Source organism: Cimex lectularius, unplaced genomic scaffold, assembly GCF_000648675.2.
Source record: "Cimex lectularius strain Harlan isolate CLEC.00 unplaced genomic scaffold, Clec_2.1 scaffold129, whole genome shotgun sequence".
In the NCBI taxonomy this organism is placed as follows: Eukaryota; Metazoa; Arthropoda; class Insecta; order Hemiptera; family Cimicidae; genus Cimex; species Cimex lectularius.
Genome location: NW_019392715.1, coordinates 1,297,005 through 1,321,429, shown reverse-complemented (window position 1 = coordinate 1,321,429; position 24,425 = coordinate 1,297,005). Strand labels below are relative to the sequence as shown.

Sequence of the window (24,425 nt, the reverse complement as noted above, 5' to 3'; positions counted from 1 at the left end):
ATTCGAGACATAGTAGGGAGCATTGACTATGATTCCGAGGATTAGGATTGTAAGAACTGAATTCGTTGGATATTGGTTGGTTTAGCAGTGCCCCACAATTCTAGCCCATATGTACATATTGGTTTTAATAGGGTCTTATAAAGTGTTTGTTTACTTGATAGATTTTGTGGAGTTGTAGGGTAGTGTTGGAAACGTAGTTGACAATGGTTCTGAGGACTTGGTGGAAAGACTGCATCTTTAGTTGGGTGGGTTAGTGGAATCACGTATTTCCTATCCATGTCCAAATTGGTTTTAATAATGTTTTGTAGACATGTTAAATTTCCGTCCAGGATTTGAACCCTAAAAGAGTGACGGTAGCACAACATTTCTGTCACTTATCCAGGATTTCTCACTAACCCAGGTTCAACTGTGTGTGTAATAGGCATAATAAATTATAGTAGTCTTAATAGCAATGGTGGATTTTTAAACATTTTATTATTTGTGAGATGCCCTCTTGAGGTCTGCAAGGTGATAAACCCATTGTTTAATAGTTACCTATCATCCTGATCACCTATCGTTGCTGGTTTCTGTTGGGTCCGATGGTTTCCCCATTGATGATGGCATCTGAACCAAAGAAATCAATGAGGGTAGGCGGAGCAGTATGAAGGTGACTAGCAGATTATGTTCACTTATCTGGATAGATTCAAAATAGATTAATTTAAATAGGTTGAAAATAGAAAACAATGCATTTCAATGTATTGTATGTTATCACAATGTACATACTCAATGTTGTACGTACTACATATTTATAGGTGAGTACATATGTCAAAAGGTCAAACAGGTATTAAAGCAATTAGCGATCGTGCTAGCTGTCATAGTACCAAGCCGGATGGATGGTGGATTTCACTTAAGGAGGTCAGGATTTGTCACTTATCCAGGATTTGGCCCCAAAAGAGTGATGGGACCACAACATTTCTGTCATTTATCCAGGATTTGAGCCCCAAAAGAGTGTTGGGACCACAACATTTCTGTCACTTATCCAGGATTTGAGCCCCAAAAGAGTGATGGGACCACAACATTTCTGACACTTATCCAGGATTTGAGCCCCAAAAGAGTGATGGGAACACAACATTTCTGACACTTATCCAAGATTTGAGCCCCAAAAGTGATGGGACCACAACATTTCTGTCATTTTATCCAGGATTTGAGCCCCAAAAGAGTGATGGGAACACAACATTTCTGTCATTTATCCAGGATTTGAGCCCCAAAAGTGATGGGACCACAACATTTCTGTCATTTATCCAGGATTTGAGCCCCAAAAGAGTGTTGGGACCACAACATATTTCTGTCACTTATCCAGGATTTGAGCCCCAAAAGAGTGATGGGACCACAACATTTCTGACACTTATCCAGGATTTGGCCCCAAAAGAGTGATGGGACCACAACATTTCTGACACTTATCCAGGATTTGGCCCCAAAAGAGTGTTGGGACCACAACATTTCTGTCATTTTATCCAGTATTTGAGCCCCAAAAGAGGGATGGGACCACAACATTTCTGACACTTATCCAGGATTTGGCCCCAAAAGAGTGATGGGACCACAACATTTCTGACACTTATCCAAGATTTGAGCCCCAAAAGTGATGGGACCACAACATTTCTGTCATTTTATCCAGTATTTGAGCCCCAAAAGAGTGATGGGACCACAATGTTTCTGTCACTTTACCAGGATTTCTCACTACCCCAGATTCCACTTATCCAGGTTCAACTGTACCTTCCTGATTTCTGTTGGTTCAAATGCGTTTTGCCATTGATGATGGCATCTGAACCAATGAAATCGATTGTAGGCGGACCAGGATGATCAAACAAGGGATTTTATTATTTATTATTTTTCTAAAAAATATCGGCTACATGTCATGCCGCTCAATTACATTTCTTTTTGGATAATAATTTTGATCATTGTGATTTGACAGTCATTCTGCTTCACGTTGCCCCTCACCTCAACATTTTATTTCTCAATTAATCCATTCTGCAAGGAAAAGACAAGAGAAGGGTTGAAATATTTCCAGACAGCACGTAGGGTTTTTGATGAATGGGTCGTCTGCAGATCGTAGCCTAGTTGGAGGGGTCTGGTTTCAGGTCTGGCCGTGAACGTTGTCTGTCCTTAAAAAACTCCCCAGCAATGAGTCAGTTCACCGTACTACACGGCAACGTCGATGAACAAGTCGAACGATGGACGAATTCCTCTTCTCACATGGACGCACAACATAACTCGGCCACGGGGCAGAAAACAAACCGCTTCCCGCACTTTTTTCACGGGAAATTTTGCTTATACATATATTTAAAAACCGTGTAAAGCAGTATATTTCATTTAAATTTAGTCAAAAGTAGACAACGAAAAATTATATTTTTCATAATGCTCATGCTAAAGAACCTGGGAATCACTTAACAATTTATATACGTATATATACAAAGAAAAATTGAATGCAAGGGCATGTACGCAATAATTTAAAACTACGAATTATAAAAAATTAAACACACATTGCATAGTTATGCATACATACAATTCATAGTGACGGAATCAATAGTTAGTGAGACAAAAAAAAACGTTCTGGAGCATTTGATGCTACGAGCTGGTTCTCCATTAATAATAATCCATTTATGTTTAGTAGTCATAATTGACCAATTAATTATTCTTTTTATTTAAGATCTTGGTTGAGAAGTGTCACGAGCGGGATTCGAACCCACGAAGTCAAATTGCTCAAGAGGTTAGAGCAGCGGCGTATTGCACCGAAGGTCGTGGGTTCGAATCCTGCTCGTGACACTTTTTCATCTCAACCAAGATCTTAAATAAAAAGAATAATTAATTGAAATAATTTATAATAATAATGGAGCTTTATTTAAAGGAGCCAAAATTAGTAAAGAAATACGGATCTCTTTGTGAGTCATACCATAAAACGTAAATGGAGTATGTCGGTGGCCTGGATTTAAAATGAATTTGATTCCAGTCATACACACGAACAGTCGAACTTACAAGGCTTTACAAAATAACCCGAAAGTTTTGGTTTTATTTAACTATTTTATTACAATCTGTAATTTTATGGTACAGCGAGATATTTACAACTATTTAACTATTTACATAGAGGAGAGCAAATAGGCAATATTATTCTCCAACTCACTAATTAAACTTCACTACTCACTCTTCAGAAAGGCGGTCGCTGGGCCACTTCCTCTTGAGACGCCTTATGGGATTGTAGGGATGGGTTCTGTCGGACAAGGCTTGTGGGGACATCATTATGGGTGATGGGAGAGATTATTGTGGAACGGAAAATTTTGGGCTAAATGGAATTTTAAGGTAGTGGTTGAGGGTAGTAGTATTGGAGACATAATACACATTATTTGATCTGAGGAGTTTAGATTGAAAGGTTTGGAGGCGTTGGATATTGGAAGGTTTATCGGTTCCCGAAAGTTCTTTCCGTACAAATTGGTTACAGTAACGTTTTGTAAATTGTAAGTTTATTTTTCATCGATAGCTTGAATTGTCGATTGTAGCATCTGTTTCCACGTTAAACGTCTAGGTGGAACTCAGGGTTTTGAGGATAGGAACGTTGTAGTATATTGTGAGAGGAAATTTGCTTCTCAGTGTGTGACATGGACGCACTCGCTTTCATTTATATTCATTTTCCATTGTTTACACCAATCTGCTATATACGATTGCAGATTTCCCAAGTCACGGATCGGTGTCAGCTGTGTAATAAACAATGGTAAAGGTATGTGAGAAATATAATTGCTTTTTTAGGGAGTTGTTAGAGCATTTGAGAAGTGTGGAGAACAGCCGAAAGTAGTAAGTCAGTAGACTGTCAACGACAATGTCAGAATGGTCAACTGTCAAAAATTGGTGGCTGTGTACGGGATTTACAGCAGTAAGCAGAAGTACTTAGTACCAAAGGGATATTGTCTGTCCGATTTTTTTTTCTGTCTGGTGCTAAATCCGTCCAGATACATCTTTAACTGTTCATGCGCTGTCTTGCACCTCACGTCAGCGAAGAAAAGGCTTACACCCGGGTGGCGTCAGGAGAGGAGTTGAAATACTGCCTCTTGGAGTAAAAAACAAATAACTAGGGATACAGCAATTCTTCAAGATTTTGAAAAGATTAGGTACGTAAAATGTTTGATGATACTCATTTATCAGGGAAACTGAAAGTATAAGCCGTAAGTACATGGGCATTCCCTACGCTTTGAATACTTGAAATGATCCACTTTCCATCATGATGTCGATAGTTCGATCCGAACAAAACTTACCAATGCTTCAATGCAAATCTCAGTGACCCTTGTTCGCTTCTTCGTCGGCTTCACTGAGTATTTGGTTGGTAGTCTTGCATTTGTAAGTGCTAAGTAAGAACGTTAAGTCGTGAAAGTGCTCTGTATCGTGTTATAACCTCTTGACGTTTCAATCGAGTGTGGGGATTCGACGTGAAATATTTGTCTATGTACAGTCCTAGGTACCGCATTGTGTCCGCAGTTGGGAGAGGGATTAAACTGGACAAGGGAATTTTTTTGCAGGTTATGTCGGTGGATTTTTCTGGATTGACTTATCGTTGAAGGTTGCGAGTGGAATTGACATATCAGAGTTTCTTGAGAGGATCGTTGTATCGTCTGAAAAGTTAGGGTGGTGGATTAAGGATGTGAGGTCAGCTGTGTACACCTGGAACACTAACACGAGGAACATCACCAAGGATTAGGTATTTTGAGAATACGCTAATCCTTCCAAACTCAGAAATGCCGGGAGTGATATAACTGCGAAGGTTACATCAAACCAGGGTGTCAAACTTTGATCGCGCGCTCTGTGCCTTAACATTAAATTCGGGTGTCTTGAAATTCACACCGATGAAAAAAATCGGTTCAGTTAGTGGTATTACTTGATGATGTAAGATATAGCCCCATAATTCCAGTCCGTACTCGATATTCCTGTGGCAGAGTTAAACATTTCCTTCACGCTAATAAATTACATTCATTTTAATAATTAACATAAACTCCTGATACAAACATAGAAGTCTAGTCATATTTATTCCTCCAGAGTACTTTATATTACTTGGTGTGGATTGAACTTACTTCTCGCTAATAACTTATTTTTACTCTCTAGACTTCACCCTCCCCAGAGTACTCGCTATTCCGGGGTTAAACAACTCCATCCTTCCACGCTAATAAATTAGATTCGCTACAATGAATTAACATAAACACACCACCCGGTACAAACATGGAAGTCTGGATATATATGGAATACTACTTATAAAAATAACACTGTAACTGTACGGTTTATTTACATATTACAAGATAGTACATATGTCCCTGTTATTTCTTAATAAGAAGAACATATTTCAACACATTGCGTCGACATATTTCTAGAGATGAGAGGAAAATACTAATTTCACATTTAGGACGCTGCCAGAGATGTTGAATTCGGAATATCTGTGTTGTAAAGCAGGTAAATAATTGGTCCAAGCACGCTGCCCTTTGGTACTCCAGCTCCCAAAGGACAATAGTCCTATTCCAATCAAAGAATCCTTAGATTAGGGGGTATTTGTAAGTTTATGGTTACAATTCCGATATACAATGGAGGGTGGTATATCTCGTCAAACGTAAAGTCAACTCATAATTTTTTTAAACGTCAGTTGCAGTATCGTAAGTATTTAGACGTTCATATTTGTCAACCTTGTAAATTATTTATAAACATATGACAAACATTGTAAGTTTTCACGGTTATTTCTTAAACGAAAGCATTGCATGTGCACATTGAATCGACAGATTCCTGGAGATGAGAGGAAAATACTAATTTGTGATATTTATGATATAATTAAAAATTTCTTTATAAAATAAAAAGGGAATTATTCGGGACTTCACAACACGTCCTCCATAGAGTACTGCTTTATTACGATTTGGATATTAAAATTTTTAATAATTACTGTATTTCGTAATAATTAATACAGAAAAATAGCAATTTTTAATTAATACGAGCCTTTTTTTGAAAATATTTAGTTATCTTCTTAATATATTGGATTAGCCCATTAATTAAATATTACTTCCTTTTATAATTCTTTTTGCTGGTCACGAATTACGAGCTTTTCCTATATAATTTCACACGCAAAGTGTATTTTCTGAAAAATTAATTAAATTTACAATCATTAATTTTTAATTATTTACATTATGTAATGAGATACAAGAAATTCCTCCCAACTTTAGACAAGGATTAATCCCCGATTGTATCATCACTGTTTCAGTCGACTGATGGGGTTTCAGGGGTTGTTTTTATTGGATAAGGATTGGGGTAACTTTACTGCCTTGCAAGAAGGTTCTTGAATTATTTATGTCCAATAATTCAACTAATTCCTCATTTTCAGTTTGTATTTTTGTCTAATAATCCCTATGCCATAGAAGGTCTCAGGACCTGTCAGAGGTATAGCAGCTTCTTTCCTTGCAAGGACGTCATCAGTAAAATGTTCACCCAAACTTATAGGATATCCCGTTGTTTAACTTTTTAACTAAATTGTTCATATTCGTCTTGCTCTAAGGCAACATTGGGTCATAAAAGGTTAAAGTTAGGAGTATCGTTAAGAAATATTTGATGAGGGGTTTTTCTTGGATCAAGGTACTTTTGCTTTCATATTATCCTCCAAATCCAATCGGTTATTAGCAGGACATTCCTGGAGCTTCTCTGTTGCAGGATCTGGACCAAAGGAAAGCAAAGCAATGTCTTCGGCAAAGGAGAATAGTGAATTAACCATATCCTGTAGAGCAGGTAAATGATTGGTCTAAACGCGCTGCCCTGTGGTACTCGCTCTCAGAGGGCAATAGTCGGAGTAGACATTATAGACTCGGAAGAATCCTTCGATTAGGTAGGAGCGAAGGATTAAACAGATATTCAGAAATTACAATTCTGACATGGATGTCTCGTCCAATGTAAACTCATGGCCAAAGGTAGTCTCCATCTACTTTCGGACATTTTTTCAAATCCACTTAATCTTTACCTTCATACGGATGTAAACTCAATTCATAAATTCATTAAGTAGATGTTTATGTTTATTAACCTTGGAAATTATTAGATAATAAAAGTTTAAGAAATAGCTTGATGACAGGATTTGTTAGGTTTAGGTTAGTTATTATGTTATTATAGGAAATTTGGAAGAATAAGCTTTAGCTTGTATCGGAATTGTAACCCTAAATTAAAGTTGTAACACAAATAAACAGAAGAACCGTATTAAAAAGCTACAGAGTGAACTATTAATGTAAAAAACATTAATATCAACTTAGAATCGTGCTTGCTGTGTGAAATACGTTTTGTTTGAATATTTGCAACTGCGATGTGGACATTTCTTTCAAGTCGGGTAGAAAACTAAGGAGAAACAGTCGTTTGGCCGTTGTTATATCAGTCTTTTCATATTGACTTTTAGGAAAATTCTCATCAAAAGAATTCTCTTTCTCTTTTCTTCCTCGCGGTGCCTCGTACTCGTTTATTGAAGCGGAATCATACGTCGACTGTTTTCGAAGCAACATATCCGACTTTTTTTTAGGAGAGTTTCCATGCTAAAACAAAATAAATACACATAAATTTTTGCATATAACCATGTTATGTGGGTAACTACAAAAATTTAATAAAAAAAACCGTTATTGGTGGAAAGTGCAATATTTGTGTTGTGAAAGGTAGAAACAAATGTTCTTTAAGGCCGTATTTTCCCCCGAAATTGTTATTTTCTAACTGTTCCAAGGTGAAACTTTTGGAAAACCTCTGTAACTTTTATCCACCGGAAATATTTTATTATGCGAAATGGCATAAAATACGAAGTTTACGACCGAGTCCGTTGGCCGGCGGATGAGAGAGGCGTTTGACGCCCCCCTACTTCCGTCCGTCGGGTCTCGCTGAGTCATTCAATTGCACGACCTCGGGTAAGGAGGGGCTCTACGTGGAATTTAAGCATGTCGATAAATGACAACACAGCAGGGTCGGCGGCAACAATCGCCAGGGGCTTAACCCTCGGGCGGAAAGTAAGAAAAAAGGTGTACCCAGGGCCAGATGCCATTTTCGGCACCCTAGGGACGTCGGCCAAATGCAGAATAATTGGGGCTGGTCGCTCGTCTAGAATGTTTCAATTTAAATAAACTATCGAGTCTGTAAATAAAATCAATAGATTGAACAAAGCGAATCCAGGCGGACATCTGGGACATATCAGTTCCACAAGGAAGGTGAAAACATCGAAAGCATAGTTTCAATACCGTAATATTCATTGGGCCCCGATCTCACAACATATAACGTGCATAGTAGCAGATCTCCTTTACAACACAGTTTATCTTATAATTACTGCGCTCCACATTTATGCTAGCCTAACTGCTTACTCATTGTACGTCCCGTTTATATTTTAACAAAATACTGCTAGGTCCCATGGACTGGCCTGGACCAAAAGAGATAGAGATACAAGAATAACCAGGCTTAAGTCGGGCCATAGAATGTGGGTGTACCTACTTAACATAAAACAGCGCAGTATAATCAGTGTAGGACATGCAACACCATTGAGGATTTAGATTTGTAACGGCTTGCTCTAGATATGTGGAGAAAAAATCATATAATTATGTTTCCACATTTATGCTAGCTTAATTGCTTACTCCTTGTATGTCTAGTTTTTAACAAAATACTGTTTGGTCCCATGGACTGGGTATGGACCAAAAGAGATAGTAGAGATGCAAGAATAAGGCTGCTCGTTCATTGGAACAGAACTACGACGGCCGTTCAACAGCCGAACTATTTGACTAAACGGACGACCGGCAATATAGCCGAACGCCGTCGTACACTGTAGCGATTTTCGTCAGTTCACGACACAGCCCAAATGGATGTAGATGATTTGTTGCTGCTCAAAAATTCTTAGTTTACATACAATACAATATACAAATGGAATGAAAGAAATAAACAAAAATATTGGAAGGTCCATTTCTAAAGCTATCCTTGACCACAGCTTACGCTGGACATATCTCCGATGATAGAGTGGATCACGCATGTCCCAAGAGCCTGCTCCTCAACCGCACTTACCAATTTTTCGCAATCCATCGAAATGAAAACGAAACGAAAAGGTAAGCAAAAAGCAAAGAACGGCGTTAAACAATGGTGAGCGTTTGATGTCACGTGGTTGACAGTTGAAGTCGAAGTAACCATTCGGCCGAATAGGACTGGAAAATCCAACTTTGTTTGGATCGGAAAGTGCTTCGGCCGTACACGACCGAACGAATTGGTTCTAATGGACGCGTGCTCATTCGTTTCTTCGCTTTTGCATCACCCGGCCCTATTCGCCTACCTAACCCGACTTAAATCGGGCCATAGAATGTGGATGTACCTCCATAACGTCCATAGCATAAAACAGCGCAGTATAATCAGTGTAGGACATGCAACACTACTGAGGATTTAGATTTGTAACGGCTTGCTCTAGATATGTGGAGAAAAAAAATCATATAATTATGTTTCCACATTTATGCTAGCTTAATTGCTAACTCCTTGTATGTCCCGTTTATATTTTAACAAAATACTGTTAGGTCCCATGGACAGGGTATGGACTAAAAGAGATAGTAGAGATGCAAGAAATAACCCGGCTTAAATCGGGCCATGGAATGTGGATGTACCTCCATAACGTCCATAGCATAAAATAGCTCAGTATAATCAGTGTAGGACATGCAGCACCATTGAGGATTTAGATTTGAAACGGCTTGTTCTAGATATGTGGCGAAAAATTCATATAATTACTGTTTCCACATTTATGCTAGCCTAACTGCTTACTCCTTGTATGTCCCGTTTATATTTTAGTAAAATACTGTTAGGTTCCATGGACTGGGCATGGACCAAAAGATATGTAGGGACACAATAAAAACCAGGATTAAATCGGGCCATGGAATGTGGGTGTACCTCCATAATATAAAACAGCTCAGTATAATCAATGTAGGTATCAATCTCATTTATGCTAGCTTAATTGCTTACTCCTTGTATGTCCAGTTTTTATTTTAACAAAATACTGTTAGGTTTAGACTTCTAGACTTTAGGGATAATGGTATAATAGAAGGAGATATCAGAGGGAGGATGGTATTGGGTGGTTGTTCTTGGATTGGTCGTCCCGGTTGCTGCTATCTTGTGGATGTGGTAGGTCGGGCTTCCTGTGCACGTTTAGTTCCGGATGTTGAAGAAATTTGAATTATGACGGATGATACAACTCATTAAACTAATCTGAATATTAAAACACTGGCGGAGCGCGCGAGTGCTTTTCCGATGATCCATAACGACAAACACAACTTTCAACTTGCACAAATGTACCATTACGAATCGCGGCCGTTGAACCTCAGTGGGGTTAACACATCACGCCACTAACAAGAAAAAACTTAAATTAATTCAACTTGTTTTGATTTTCTTAAGGGTAACAACCTCAGACAAGGAATCGAGGAGCATAAAATATTACATGATCCGTGCATGAATGAAGTTTCTCCTCTTGAAGCTCAAGTGCACAAAACAAGGGGTAAAACTGAAAGGCTGAAAACCGGAGAGAAAGTTTTCTTGTATACTGCCTGTACTCATTACAAGACTAGATTAATTATATTTATATACTTGTGATAATAATGTTTTTGTTTATTCTCTTTACATAACATCCAAAACACTCGATACACTCAACTTCAAACAAACCGGACACCATGTTGTTGTCCGGAAACCATGTATGTTTTTTTGGCCGTAAATCTCCTAGGCTTCTAGTAAACAACCGTCATTCGAATTCCATTATTCAGCAAGAGCTGAAGCTGTTTAATGCTTGTTGGAGGCGAACGATGTCTATCCTGACTTTTATCATATTCCATAAGAGTTCTGTGACATGAGAGATTCATGTCAGAACGTGCTGGCCAATTCATTGTGGTAATCCCTACTCACTATAAACAATGGGTGACAACTCACCTACACGAGGTCGAGCATTATCATTGACGAAGTTGTCCCCAATAAAACGACCGAATGGAACCACAGCTTCCAGAAGAACTTCCTCAATCAAAGATCCATTCTGTAAGACAACCAGTTCGGTACGGGCATGGGCGTTCCACACCATACCATAACTGTCTTTGAAAAGGCTGTAACTCACGCTTGGCACTTGAAGCAAAGCGTTCTCCACCAAATATGCACTCATCTGTAAAGAGAACAACCCTCCCATTGTTCAAAGTCGCCTTTTCTATTCGATGCCTCTTCAGTAGTAGAAAACTCTGCGGAACATCTAGAAACAAAGTTATTCTCACGAAACCTTTTGATTGATGTTTTTGAATTTACCATTACATTACGGACGGTTTGGAGTTAACTACCTAACAAGGAAGCCGTTAACGGTTCCGTAAATACAATAAAACGATCAAATCCTTCTTTTCGTACATCGTGGTCGACTACTACCTTCTCTTCGATCGAAACTTCCGGTGGCCCTAACCACGTAGACCATCACGGATGGTAGTGGTGATATCGCTATCAACTGTCCGGTTTTTTGTTTTAGTTCCTTTGAGTGAAATACATTGGTGTATTTTTCGACTCACCACACGAAAAATAATGCACCACTTGCTTAGAAAATCAAGTTATTTCTGTCAAGCCTGTGCATGCCAAATCGTCCGTTGTAGAAGTCGCAGAAAAATGACTCATTGGATAGCTGAGTCAAAGAGCCCGAAACATGTATAAATATGTATAAAATCTTAACTAGTGTTTGAATGGTAAAACAGAAAATGACGGAAGAGATATAACTAATTAAGGAAACAATTTTTCTTTCCCAAGTCGTAAGTGGGTTGGAATTTGTATAGATAATTAACTACCTTTTCTACGTTCCTCTTGTTGTGAGTAGTATTTTTCTCATGAACGGGGAAGATAGGCGGGTGGTTGTGCTGCAGCCTTGCCGTGCCAGGTACAAAAGTCGTTTTATCCGGTTCTGTTATGAACTGGGCGCGGCATAACTTCCTCGTCCTCCTCGAACACCTGGATATTTCAAAAATTTCTTTAAACTTAAATAATACAATTGAATATGTATCAAACAGATACTAGGATACGGCTGAAGTGTTTTATTGGGCCGTTTGACAAGAAAAGTCCGATTTGCACAAAACTTCCTTCGCTTTGGTGTATGATTTGACCATTGTCAATACGGTCAGAATTGCTAAAAGAAATCGTAATTTGCGTATAATCTTCTTAATCTGCGTTTAAACTCTATCGTTTTATCTGTTAAAGCGGCAGTATAAATGTCTGTTTCCCGTTCTTGACTTTTTGTAAAAATGATGGTCCTACTCACAGATTCGATCCGGATGTAAGTTGTTCAGTAATTTGTTGGATTTGTGAGTTCAAGAACGGGGTACTTTAGAAAAACACCTTTTTCATTTTTTTGCCGACGTTTCGACCTTTATTCGGGTCATCTTCAAGATGACCCGAATAAAGTGCGGTGCCAGTTCGCCCAAGGCAATGAGTTTGTGGACAGCATGGCAAGGCAAGCTGTGAAAAAATGGCAAAATTTACAATCCCCCATACCAGTTGAGGAGTTCAAAGGCAATTTGAAAAAGGAAGTATATGACAGGTGGAACAAGGAACTCCTGCTCCACTGGTAAATTTTACCGGTATATAAACCCGACGAACGTGGTTCCTTAAATTTCCAATTTCTAAAAAACAGTGCACTACAATAAATAGAATCAGGTCTAACCGCGGAATAAGTGGAACATATTTGAAGAAAATATAGACGTATGCGAAGTGAGGGAAGACCTGGAATATCTCACAATGAAAAGGAAAAAATATCATAATGAAAGAACAAAGATGTTGGACAGTCTGTACAGAATTAGAAAGCTGATCAAACCGTTTAATTAAAAATCCGTAATTAAATGATTTGGAAGTGCACAATGCAGTTTTGCATTTTCTAAGGGCTGCGGACTTAAAAATTTGATCAGAAAGGGAAACAGATTGTCTCTGAGCCAATTACGAAAGAAGCAAATGCAAAAAAAATCAACATTGATATTTCAATTATTTTTTACTAAAATAATGAACATAAAATCATATGTGAAACGGCCCAATATGAGTGGTGAATATTAAATATCTTTTCCAAAAGAAGTCATACCTCCATCTAACTCTTCCACTTCTTAAAACGTGGGATTTGCAATAACTATTTCCATTATGAAGCAAAAGATCTTTGCCGTACCGGCTCGTTACAAGTTTCAATCCGTCGTACCCTCCGTAATTTCTCTTTTCTGTTAGTTTCTTCCTCTACAGAACAAGAAACTATCAGAAACAGGTTTATAGATTTAACAGAAAGTAATAACAAAATATATACAAATACCAACGTTTTTTCTTTTCTGGTTGTGTTCAATTTCCGAATCTGTCATTACCGAGACGTCTTCTTCCTTAGACGGTGTGATTTTAACGATTTCAGCTTGAAAGTCCAGCCGTTTCGCCATGGTTTGACACTTTTCAGTGTTCGCCGAGGGTTTTGTTTTTCCTCCTACGGTCAGAACTGAAACAGTACAAAATCTGTAACAGGAAATAAATATCAACTTTAAATTGTATAACCATTATTATAGTTACGAGTCGGAAAATCGCGGTAATGCAAGTTCAAATGAGGCACAACGTCTTCTTTCAAAACCAGCAGTCTTATATCACACCCTCTTCTCAAGTATTCGGGAAAATTCACTATATCCGTAGTAAACTAGAAAATAGGATCAATATATTCAAAATTGCCTGAAAATATTAAAACACAACTACTTACGTCGAAGTGATCCTCGCAACAAAAAAGAAAATCCGGGGTGGGGTTATTTCTAATTTGAAAAAACCAATGCTTTCGCCTGTAAAATGCTACATTTGGTTGATTTTGCACAAAAGTTCGGTTGTTTTAAAATTTTATATAATTCGTACGAGATAGACATTGTGATTTAACTTGAATCAAAAACACCATTTCATTGTACACAAAATATACAGGGCGTATCAATTCCTACAGTCCACCCATTTAATTGGAAAACGAAAATTATCATTTAAAATAACAAATTTCAATTAATTAATCTTTATGTAAGGTATTGGTTGAAATGAAAAAGTTAGTGTCACGAGCGGGATTCGAACCCACGACCTTCTAAATACGCCGCTGCTCTAACCACTTGAGCTATCGTGACTTCGATCCCCTCGGACACCAACTCCCCTCCTCAACATACTTTTCGAATTTGCCCTCCTTTTTATCATTTTTCAAATGTCGTGGGCCAAGGTCGTGGGTTCGAATCCCGCTCGTGACACTAACTTTTTCATTTCAACCAATACCTTACATAAAGATTAATTAATTGAAAAAAGTTATTTGGCCAATCGTACCACGAAATATAATGCATAAAATAACAAAGTTAGTGTCATTTCCCAGCTAGATGAGAAAGTCATGCTAAATCTGTTATTAGCACGCCATTCCTAGCCAAAATTAACTTGGGGTATGTTATGTATAAGACCCTTTTTTGCTAAAGTTAGTTTCCGAATTAAATGTATGGACTATAGAAGTTGATACACCCTGTATAAACGAAAAAGTTTTGCTAAAAAGATTGAAACCTTTCAATGAAAAAAAGAAAAAAATACCATGCTACCAGCTTGGATTCATAGTAAAGCACTCAACATAGATCAGATAGACATAGAATCACTGATATTATAGTGAAAGCTCTAGAAGACAAAGATATAGGTTCAGCATTATTCCTAGATTATTCAGAAATCGTGAGATGCGGTCTGGTGTGATGTAGGTTTCAGAAAAACATTTTCTTTATTGTGCCAACGTTTCGATCTTTATTGAGATCATCTTCAGGGCTCAAAGTGTTTGTTTTCTGCGTATGCCATTCTTGCGTGTCGTGTTGAGAGTGCCCTACTATCCCCCTAATCACCACACATTAATCCTAGACGTATCGCAAGCTTTTGCCAAGGTTCGACATGAAGGTTTAATACATAAGCTAAAATAAATATTTCCCTTAAAATGTGTTGAACGTTTGACCATCTATCTTTCCGAAAGACTGTGCCAAGTTAAACGAATAGACTGATTTGTTTGAAATCAAGGCCGGCGTACTACAGGGTAGCGTCCTAGGCCTCGTGCTGTACTTAGTGTATACAACCTACCACTGATTGAAAACATAATTGTCGCACATTTTCCGATGAGATAGATGCTCTCTCGAACGAAAAGTGTCATCCACGGACCGACTGTAAACGGCAGTCAACAGCAAAAATAGGTCAAAATAAATTACCAGAAATCCGTATGTTTTCACAAATAGGAAATTAGTAACCAATTGTCTTCAGCGGTAAAGTAGTTCCTTTCTAGAATTAGTAAGTATTTTGACTTGACAGTAGATATAAAATTTAAATTGGAAAGCGTAAATCAAAAAAATAAGGAAAGCACTTGATTTCAAATACTGATAAATTTATTGGTTGCTGGAATGATTTATAATCACACATTAAAACCTATGTGCATGTATGGCATACAACTTTGGGGTGTGCCAAACGTAGCAGTGCAATCCTAATACAACGGTTCCAACATAAATTTCTACGAATTATGGTTGCTCCTTGGTATGTTTTCCAACGGGACATACACTGAGATTTAAACATTTCGCAAGGCATGCTCGCAAAATTGTCTACGTTTTCAAAGCAATCCGAACATCGTAACATGCTACAAAGTCAGTACATCGTAAGAGGACAAAGCCTTTTGGGGTTTGCAAAAAGTTATGAGGTGAACACAACTAGATAAACTATGACCTGAGAAAACTAAAATGTATTTATTACTAAATTAGCATCGATGTCTTGTTGAACTGTACTTGACGCAATTGTGTATCTTGAATATTGTACTTATTATAAACCACCAAGGGTGATGATTGAATCTTAAAATCTCGTGGAAAATAAGATTCTAAACAATTCATTTCAAAAAATATTGCTCATGGCTATAAAAAATTAAAAATAAGCTGGATTTGCATGACCACCCAAATCCAAAATATCAAAAAGTGATTTTTGGCCATAGGAAACATCTTCCTCGTTAATCAAAACCGAAACAATTAGGTTTCAGGTTCACTACCGTCTATAATAAATAAATCTGATTTTTCTCTGGTACCTTTTTTGATCAGCCTCGGGAACTCTGAAGAAGATCTTTATCGGCTTCTTGTTGATGGTGCTGGTGCAGGATGGCACAAAACACCATTTGATAAAATGCGACGAAAGATCGTCGAGTATTTCACCGTATATCGCCTGATCTTTCCTCAGCTGTTAAGGAACAACCATTTTTTGAAGATAACTATAGAATTATTTCAATTGCATTGCAGAAACAAGAGAATTTCATTTTTTTCACATTTACCTACATTGAATCTCGGAAGAGCTGTCCTGTTCAACTGGAGGACACCGCCGTTGGTTGTCCATTCTTCGTAATTTTCGCAATCAGTGGGAAACTGAAATATAAACGCCAAAACGGCCTTCTTAACACTATGGTTAATAAAATATATACAATAGATAAACTTCAGTTTAAATTAAACAATAATCTTGTGGTCTGCGGGGTGATAAACGTGTTGTTTGATAGATATCCATCGTCTTGGTCTGCTCATCCTTGCTGATTTTTGCTGGTTCAGATGCGTCTCGGCACCTCAGGATTTGGATGATTTCTGTGGTGTCTGAACCAAAAATAATAAGCGAGGATAGGCAGACCAAGATGACCGGAACTATCGAACAATAAACAAAAAGTGCAACAACTAAAGAATAGCTTATGGACAGTCCTGTCTGCCTAATCTTACTTCCGTTAATCGATTTGTTCGTTTATCCAAAGTTATAGGGTTCATAACTAAATGAAAACAAGTGATTTTTTAGCCAAAAAGAAATATCAAAAATAAAACAAATATGCAATTATATAGTAATCGAGGTATGTGCAGAAACGGAGAATGCGAACACCCCATTCTGATGCCGATTTGTGACTGCTGTGTAACCGGTGACTAAGCGAAGTTACCATTGGTTGTAGGGAATGTAATTCCGGGGGTTTTGGATTAGGGATAGGGATAGAGATAAAAGAGCACAAGGCCTTCTATACCTAGACCTATTGTGCTCCTCCAATTTTATAAATCGCTAGATAGCTTCAGGTTGTTAATCAGCCTCGCTAGCGTTGCCAGCGGCTTCTTAGTGTAGGATCTTGCGAGCGGCTTTTTTTCTCCTAGTTGCAACATTCTAAACCTACATAGACCCTCAAAAAAACATAAAACATGTTCCGTTGTCTCCTCTTCTTTCTGGCTGTATCTGCACACTGTTTCTTCTGTCTGGACCTGTCCGGTGCACGGGCCTTCTTGGACGACTGGGCTGTCATGAGTAAAACCAGAATCCTGGTTCTGTTGCGGGTATCTTCCAGTAATTCCTTTGAAGCCTGACGATGGCCCTTCTATGAATCTCTTCGTGTGCTCTATGCCTAGAGTATATCCACAAGTTTTGGACTCATTACGGATACATTTTGCATGTTTCCTGTGACAAGGTACTAGGCCACAGTAAGGAGGCATAGAATATTCACATTGGCTCTTTTTTTTTGGCCAACATGTCTGATTTTTCATTGCCTCTATGTCCCGAATGTCAACGGGCCCATACCGAGGTCAGGTCATTGGTGTCACTGATTGCTATCAGGGATTCTATACTTAAGTGCCGCCTGACTCAGAGAAAATGGCTCTCTTCCTAGACTGTGTTCCTACGATGCTCCAAAATTTCATCCACATAGCGAGTGGCCGTCAAAGACCCTCCACGAACAACAACCAACTATGTACGACTCTCCATTGAAATTCCCGCCCACACCATCACAGAGTTACGTTGAAAAGGTCGGCTCTGGGAAAAATTACAGGCTTCGTACCTTTCATTTCGCCTCCACCACACTCTTTCAGGCCCACCTAGAGATCGTAGAGCAACTATCATCTGTAAAACGTACAGCAGACCAATCGTCCAAAGAAATGGCTGTTCTCGAGGAAAAACGAGCCGTGTAACTCTGTGTGTTCTGTCAATCCTCTTAAGGGGCTATCAGGCCAATAATTAATTAATCTTCTTCGATCAGTGCGTTCAGAAATTTGGACACCTCGAACTTCCTGGAGCTGACGAATCGCTTGAACGGTAAGGTACAGGTTTCGCAAAATTCTCAAAGTCAAAAACGGTCATCCTGTGTTTCTGTTATCCGAGGACGTCCAGAACGGGACCTTCTATGGTAGGACCCAGTTACTCGAAAACGTCTCGCAGTGCTTCATTGGGAACTCCGATGGCAATGGCCGCATACCTGATGGAACGTCCATCATCAATAAGTGCCACACCATGCGCAACATCCTCATCACTAAGTGGCATTTTTAAGTTTAATTGAAATTAAGAAAAGAAAGATGAAAACTAAACGGTTTATTAGTTCAGAATTCAAATGATACTGAATAAACGTTTTAAATTATGTAAAAAGTAAACATTGAAAAATTCTGTATCCTTGTTTTGAATTAAGGATTAAGTGTGTTTACCTCTATTGATATTCTCAATTTAAAACATAGCATAAACAGATATTTATTGGTAAAAACAATGAGACAAATTAAGGGCAGAATTTTCTTTTATGGAGAAAATGAAAAAAAAAATTGGGTGGAATTTTTTGCCTGTCAGTGTGTATGTACGATACATCAGAACAGCCGGCAGAGGAACTCTTTGAGGATGCCTCTTTACGCGGCATAATTCAAATTAAATTCAAACGACCTGCGACTACGGAATTTGTGGGACCTAGGTCTACAATGCGACAGACAGTTTGCAGATTTTGCGCACTAGGGAGTGTGTCGACAGAAGGGATAATATGAAGAAAAAAATCAGAAGCAGAAGACTTACGTAAAAATGGTCCTCGCAGCAAAACAAACGGCTTTTCGGTGAACAATGCGGCCTGCCGATCTGGTACATCCATGTATGCCTCCTGGACAAATCGATTCTGGGTACGCTGACAAAAAGTTTATTTGTATTTTTGGAATTGTTGCCGCATGAGAGGACACAGCAGTATCGAATAGGCTGATCATCGCTGAACATGACTGTAAAATCACGTGTGGCGGACAAATTTTGGTTTGTCCCCGGCCACCATTCGACCTTTGGAACGCGATTTCGGTCCCCGGCCCGTTGGGTAAAACGAAAAATGGTGGGGGCGATGGGGGCGGCGGGCTGGAGGCGGTGCGCGGGGTTTGGACCGGCGGCGGCGGAGGCGGCGAACCCGGACGAGTTCTACCGAGGCCGGTTCATCTTGATCAATGCGGATCCTGCGTAACCGTGAACCGCTCGCGTATTTTTAGAAACGCGTTTTTCCAACAGCCATACACAGCATAGATCATTCTATGATGTGGGTCGGAACCTCTCATCACCCTCTCCTTACTAACGGATATTAAAAACACATCCAACCCCGCCGATTTTAAACATACAAGCTGTTCGGCTACCCGTGTTACAAACTTTGCCAGTAGATTCTACATTCAAAATGGAACCAAAAAGTCCTAATTAACTAAAGTCCGAATCTCAGCAGTTTCGGAGTTATTTCACTTTTTCAGATTTTTCAAGATTTCACGGCCTTGCTTCAAATAAACAATGATAACTCGAAAACTAAAAAGTTTTGGACAAATCCGTAGAAACCATTGAAAATTACGTTAAATTTCCAAAAGATTTGATCAATACTAAACTTGCAAGCCTGGGTGAAATAAGCATTTTTGTAGCCATAACTTTGAAAAATATATATATTTTTTTTTAAGTTAAAAAACTTACTATGGTGATTCTAAACTATTTCCAAACCTAGAAACCAGCAGATTTAAGCAAACGTACTCCATTTAATATCCTTTTTAGTAGTGTAATTGCTTTTTCAAAGATGATCAAAAGGAGAAAACAGTGGTTGAAGGATTGGTAAGATGGAAAGACTAATATAATGAAAAACAAAAAACTTAAGGAAATATTCAATTACGCAGAAAACAAACAATTTGAGTGAGTAGAAATACTTTGATTGAATATAAAAAATATTTTTTTGCATTGTATAAATTCACTTTTTTTTCACATCCTACATGTATTTGTTAAATTTAAACAATGTTCGTAAATCCTAGGCCCTGAAGATGATCTCAATAAAGATCGAAACGTTGGCACGATAAAGAAAATGTTTTTTTGAAACCTACATCACACCAGACCGTGTAATCATTCAACCACGGTTTTTTCCTTTCCTCCATCAATTTCTTCATGTTTGAAATAATTAATTAAAAAAGTAGTTACACCACTGAAAAGGATATTAAATGGAGTACGTTTGTTTAAATTTACTGGTTTCTAGGTTTGTTAATAGTTTAGAATCAAAATAGTAAGTTTTTCAACTTAGAAAAAAAAATATTTTCCAAAGTTATGGCTACTAAAATGCTTATTTCACCCAGGTTTGCAAGTATGGTATTAATCACATCTTATTGGAAATGTAACGTAGTTTTCAATGGTATCGACGGATTTGTCCAAAACCTTTTAGTTTCCGAGTTATCATTGTTTATTTGAAGAAAGACCGTGAAATCTTAAAAAATCAGAAAAAGTGGAATAACTCCGAAACTGCTGAGATTCGGTAGTTAATTAGGGCTTTATCGTCGTAACATGATAGGATTGACCAGAACACGCAGAGTTTCACGGCTCGCATTAGCTCGAGAGCACAGCCATTGGACTTTGGACGATTGGTCTGTTGTACTTTTTACAAATGAGTAGATTTGCTCTACCATCGCCATATGGGCGTGCCCGTCCACATGTCGCTCGCATAGTACCTTCAGCAGCATAATAAGTCTTAGCCTGGCCAGCCCGAACTCCAGACTTGAACCCCATCGAACGAGGGATAACCTCAAAAGACGAATAAGAGCCCGTCCATCACTTCCTGGTACATTCCACGATCTTCGTGAAGAATGGAGTAACCTCCAGCAAAGAGACATTTCCAGACTGGTAGAAAGTATGCCGAGGCGTCTTCTCGGCCTAATTAAGGCAAGAGGAGGAAATACGCAATATTGAAATGTTAATTAAAAATCTAATTAAAACAAATTTTACCTGTGTTTTTTTCTCTTTTTCCTTAATAATTTACAGTTTTTTCGACATATTCAATTATTAAGTATTAAAAAACGTGAAACACTGATTAATATATAAAAATATATACACATCAAGTTATATTAGTATTGGGTGGAATTTTTTGCCTGTCAATATGTATAAAAATGCTAATTCAGGTCGATCTACTCAATATTCGGCCCCCTCTCACACTACCCATTCACGCTAATAAATGCATTCACTCTCAACACTCGCTAATGAAACAAAACTATCGGTATTATATAAATAAATAAAGCCCTTTTCCCTCCAAGGATCGGAACAGGAGACCCAGATACTGGCTGCCTTGCTCAAACATGATTATCATTATGTCATTCCTACACGCTTTCATTATAGAGCCACAAAATCGCACCCTTCAAAAGTGATCTTTTTGATATAATTGGGAAAAAGTGAATTTAGTTCTGCTTGTATGGCAGTAAACCACCAGAAATAAATAAATATTGTATGGTAAACTAAAATTAATGTTTGATGTTGCTTTGATTTTGCGCTCGTGTTATTTAATTACAGAATTTTCATTCATTCCTCCGCTCTAAACAACGTATTAGGTCGCACAAAGCGTGTATTTTGAAAAAATTCTTAAACGTGGATTAAAAAACAGCTCTTAGATTATTACAGACGAGTGAAGGAATTTTAGTTGAAGGACTCGTTGCAGTAAGTTGTCAGCAGTTATAAGTTTTGGAGTTAAAGAACAAACCTTGGACTTTTTATTTCAACTTCAGCAAATGTGCAACCTCGATGTATGACAGGAGGGTCGTATGAGTCGGCAGTTGTTTGAGGATTGTTAATCCTCAATAATTTGTTACTGTGTTCACACATCCTGAGGGCCTCAGCGTCTGGGTTTATTTACTCGACGAATATTCAAACAAACAACATAGGAAATAATCATATTTCATAAGGTCTGTTGCGATGAATATAAATCAAAATACGTTTGTGTTGTACAATGCGTTTTCTGATGTTGATTGGGATTCGGGTTGTGGTCTTCAAACATACAATGTTATTATATCAACGCCCAAGCTTTCGACAAGTTTTATTGCCTTCTTCAGGGGATCTACAGAGACATAGGGACATAATCATTTAAATAGTTTTTTTAATTGGCCTTATGATCTTGCATATTAGCCATAGTACGAATTCTTGTGTGTTCAAATTGGGGGTTATCGGGAAAAAAGGGCCAGAGGCGACGGTGGGAATGATAATCTTAGGATAGGATTTTTTTTTTTAATTTAGTTACTAACTAAAACCGTCTTACAAAAATATCTTTCAATTAATTACGGCTTTTAGTTGAGATAAAAAAAGTCAGTGTCACAAGCGGGATTCGAACCCACGATCTTGGGGACCGCGGTAGCCGAGTGGTTAGCATGAGAGACTCTCACGCCGCGGTCGTGGGTTCGATTCCCACCGTCGCCTCTGGCCCTTTTTTCCCGATAACCCCCAATTGGAACACACAAGAATTCCTACTATGGCTAATATGCAAGATCATAAGGCCAATAAAAAAAAAAAAAAAAATTATGGTTTATATACCAGATTATGGTCCCCCATATGTTAGTTTCTGTCAAGAAAATGAGAAAAGTAGCAGATATGTTTTAGTGAAATCTTAAATTGGAAAAGGTTCCATCTATCAAATATGCTATCTAAGAGTAAGAACAATAGATCTAATGGTTCTAATCTAAGATTTAAATAGTTATAAATTACAATAATTGTACTTACAGATACAAAGTCATAACTTAAACACATTTCACGATATGTATATATACAAACTATATACCTATATAATAAATAAATAAATAAAACCTCTTCTTAATAGCCTCTTACATATATATGCATTTTTTAAAACAGTAACAATTACTTAACAATTAGTATTCTTTAAGGTACATAAATATCACAGGCGTTTGACTAGAAAATTGTGTTTATCACGTTATCAGGTGGGAGGTTCCCCACACTATCACCTACTGATAACAATCTTTTTCCACAATTTTTAAAACAAGATCTTAATTTTTAGTACATTGGTAATTCTATGTTATCACAGCCTGTTATAATAAATAAATAAATATGTATGTTACGATCTTTGGAGAGAGACCTTGTCTTTTTCTAGAATCCCACTGTAAATCACACTCAAATTATTCAAATCTGTTTTTAAATTACATGTCATGTTATCCTGATGAATAAATGTCATTTCTCTCAAAAGTCTACGTTCTGTATTTTGTTCTGAAGCCACAATTTTGACTCCATCGAAGTCAAAATTATGTTTAGTAGCATGTGTATGTTTGGATAGTGCTGTTCCCGGCCTTTCTTCATCACTGCAATCATACTTATGTTGCCGCACACGTTCCGATAAATATTGTTTCGTTTGGCCGTAATACACCGTGGGACATTGTGCACATTTGATGCGATACACTACATTAGATTTTTGTAATAGAGGTTCTTTACTTTTAAGTTTTGTGTTTACTCACTTTATTATTAAATTTGTAAACAATTTTTACATTATCTATTTTTTCTTTCAACAGTTTTTTTAACTTACTTGATGTTCCATCTACATATGTAACTGGTTGATAAAATTTTTGCTCAACAGGTATATTCTCATTCCTTGTTGCTCTTGTCCTGTTTTCCATTAATCTATTTATTAATGATCTAGGGTAATCAATATCTATTAAGATAGAGCGGACTTTTTTCCTGTTCTCACTGTGGAAACGATCGTCGCTCAATTTCAGAGCCCTATCAATGAGGTTAAAAACTATGTTAACTTTCATTTGAAAAGAATGGATGGATGAGAAATGTAGCATCCTGTCCAAGATGGTTTCAAATACCAGTTAGTTATTAATTTACCATTATCTCTAATGACAACTAAGTCAAGAAAAGGAAGTTTCCCATCTACCTCAGTTTCCTGTGTAAATTGTAGTGACGGATGGAAAGAATTGAACGCCTTCAAAATGTCCACCAGCTCACTCTTTTTTATAATCAGGAACAAATCATCAACATATTTCTTAAGAAATTTGATGTGAAATCCAAAATTAAGTCCAATCCAATCCAGCAGCTCATTCATTACAAGGTCCGCAAGCTCCGGTGAAAGAGTCCCTCCCATGGCCGATGCGTTTTCTCAAAAAAATATTTTATAAATTTAAACGTTTACAAGTGGTTGGCCGTAATGGTACAAGCTGGATTACAAATGAATCCGAAAATGTATTTAAAATTAAAATGCCGGTGAATTTGCAAAAGACAAGTAGGATAACCGACATATTTATTTACGTAATAGTGATGTTCACTTCTTGTAATATGTATAACTAGTAAGTACAACACCGCGTCCCACATTCCTTTAGACGTGATTAGACCACCTGCTATGAGTTGGC

General features: G+C 37.7%; 1 protein-coding gene across 13 annotated transcripts in view; it reads right to left on the bottom strand.

Moving 5' to 3' along the window:
• Positions 1–460: 460 nt before the first annotated feature.
• Positions 461–24,425, bottom strand: part of LOC106665636 — a 49,456-nt gene continuing 25,491 nt past the window's right edge. For 3 of the 13 annotated variants that reach the window (XM_014392194.2, XM_014392192.2, XM_014392196.2), the window contains exons 2-9: positions 16,331–16,421; positions 16,091–16,239; positions 13,748–13,833; positions 13,552–13,687; positions 13,326–13,495; positions 13,103–13,248; positions 11,826–11,985; positions 5,271–7,559 (exon numbers count right to left, since the gene is read on the bottom strand). In XM_014392194.2, coding sequence (XP_014247680.1) covers positions 7,278–7,559; positions 11,826–11,985; positions 13,103–13,248; positions 13,326–13,439 — 702 coding nt within the window. In that variant the 5' untranslated portion in view covers positions 13,440–13,495; positions 13,552–13,687; positions 13,748–13,833; positions 16,091–16,239; positions 16,331–16,421 and the 3' untranslated portion in view covers positions 5,271–7,277. Of the gene's footprint in view, positions 673–5,270; positions 7,560–11,825; positions 11,986–13,102; positions 13,249–13,325; positions 13,513–13,551; positions 13,688–13,747; positions 13,834–16,090; positions 16,240–16,330; positions 16,422–18,837; positions 19,456–22,788; positions 22,808–22,846; positions 22,868–24,425 lie in introns of those variants that run through there. The other 10 variants (XM_014392204.2, XM_024226499.1, XM_014392197.2 and 7 more) reach the window with 10 other exon arrangements.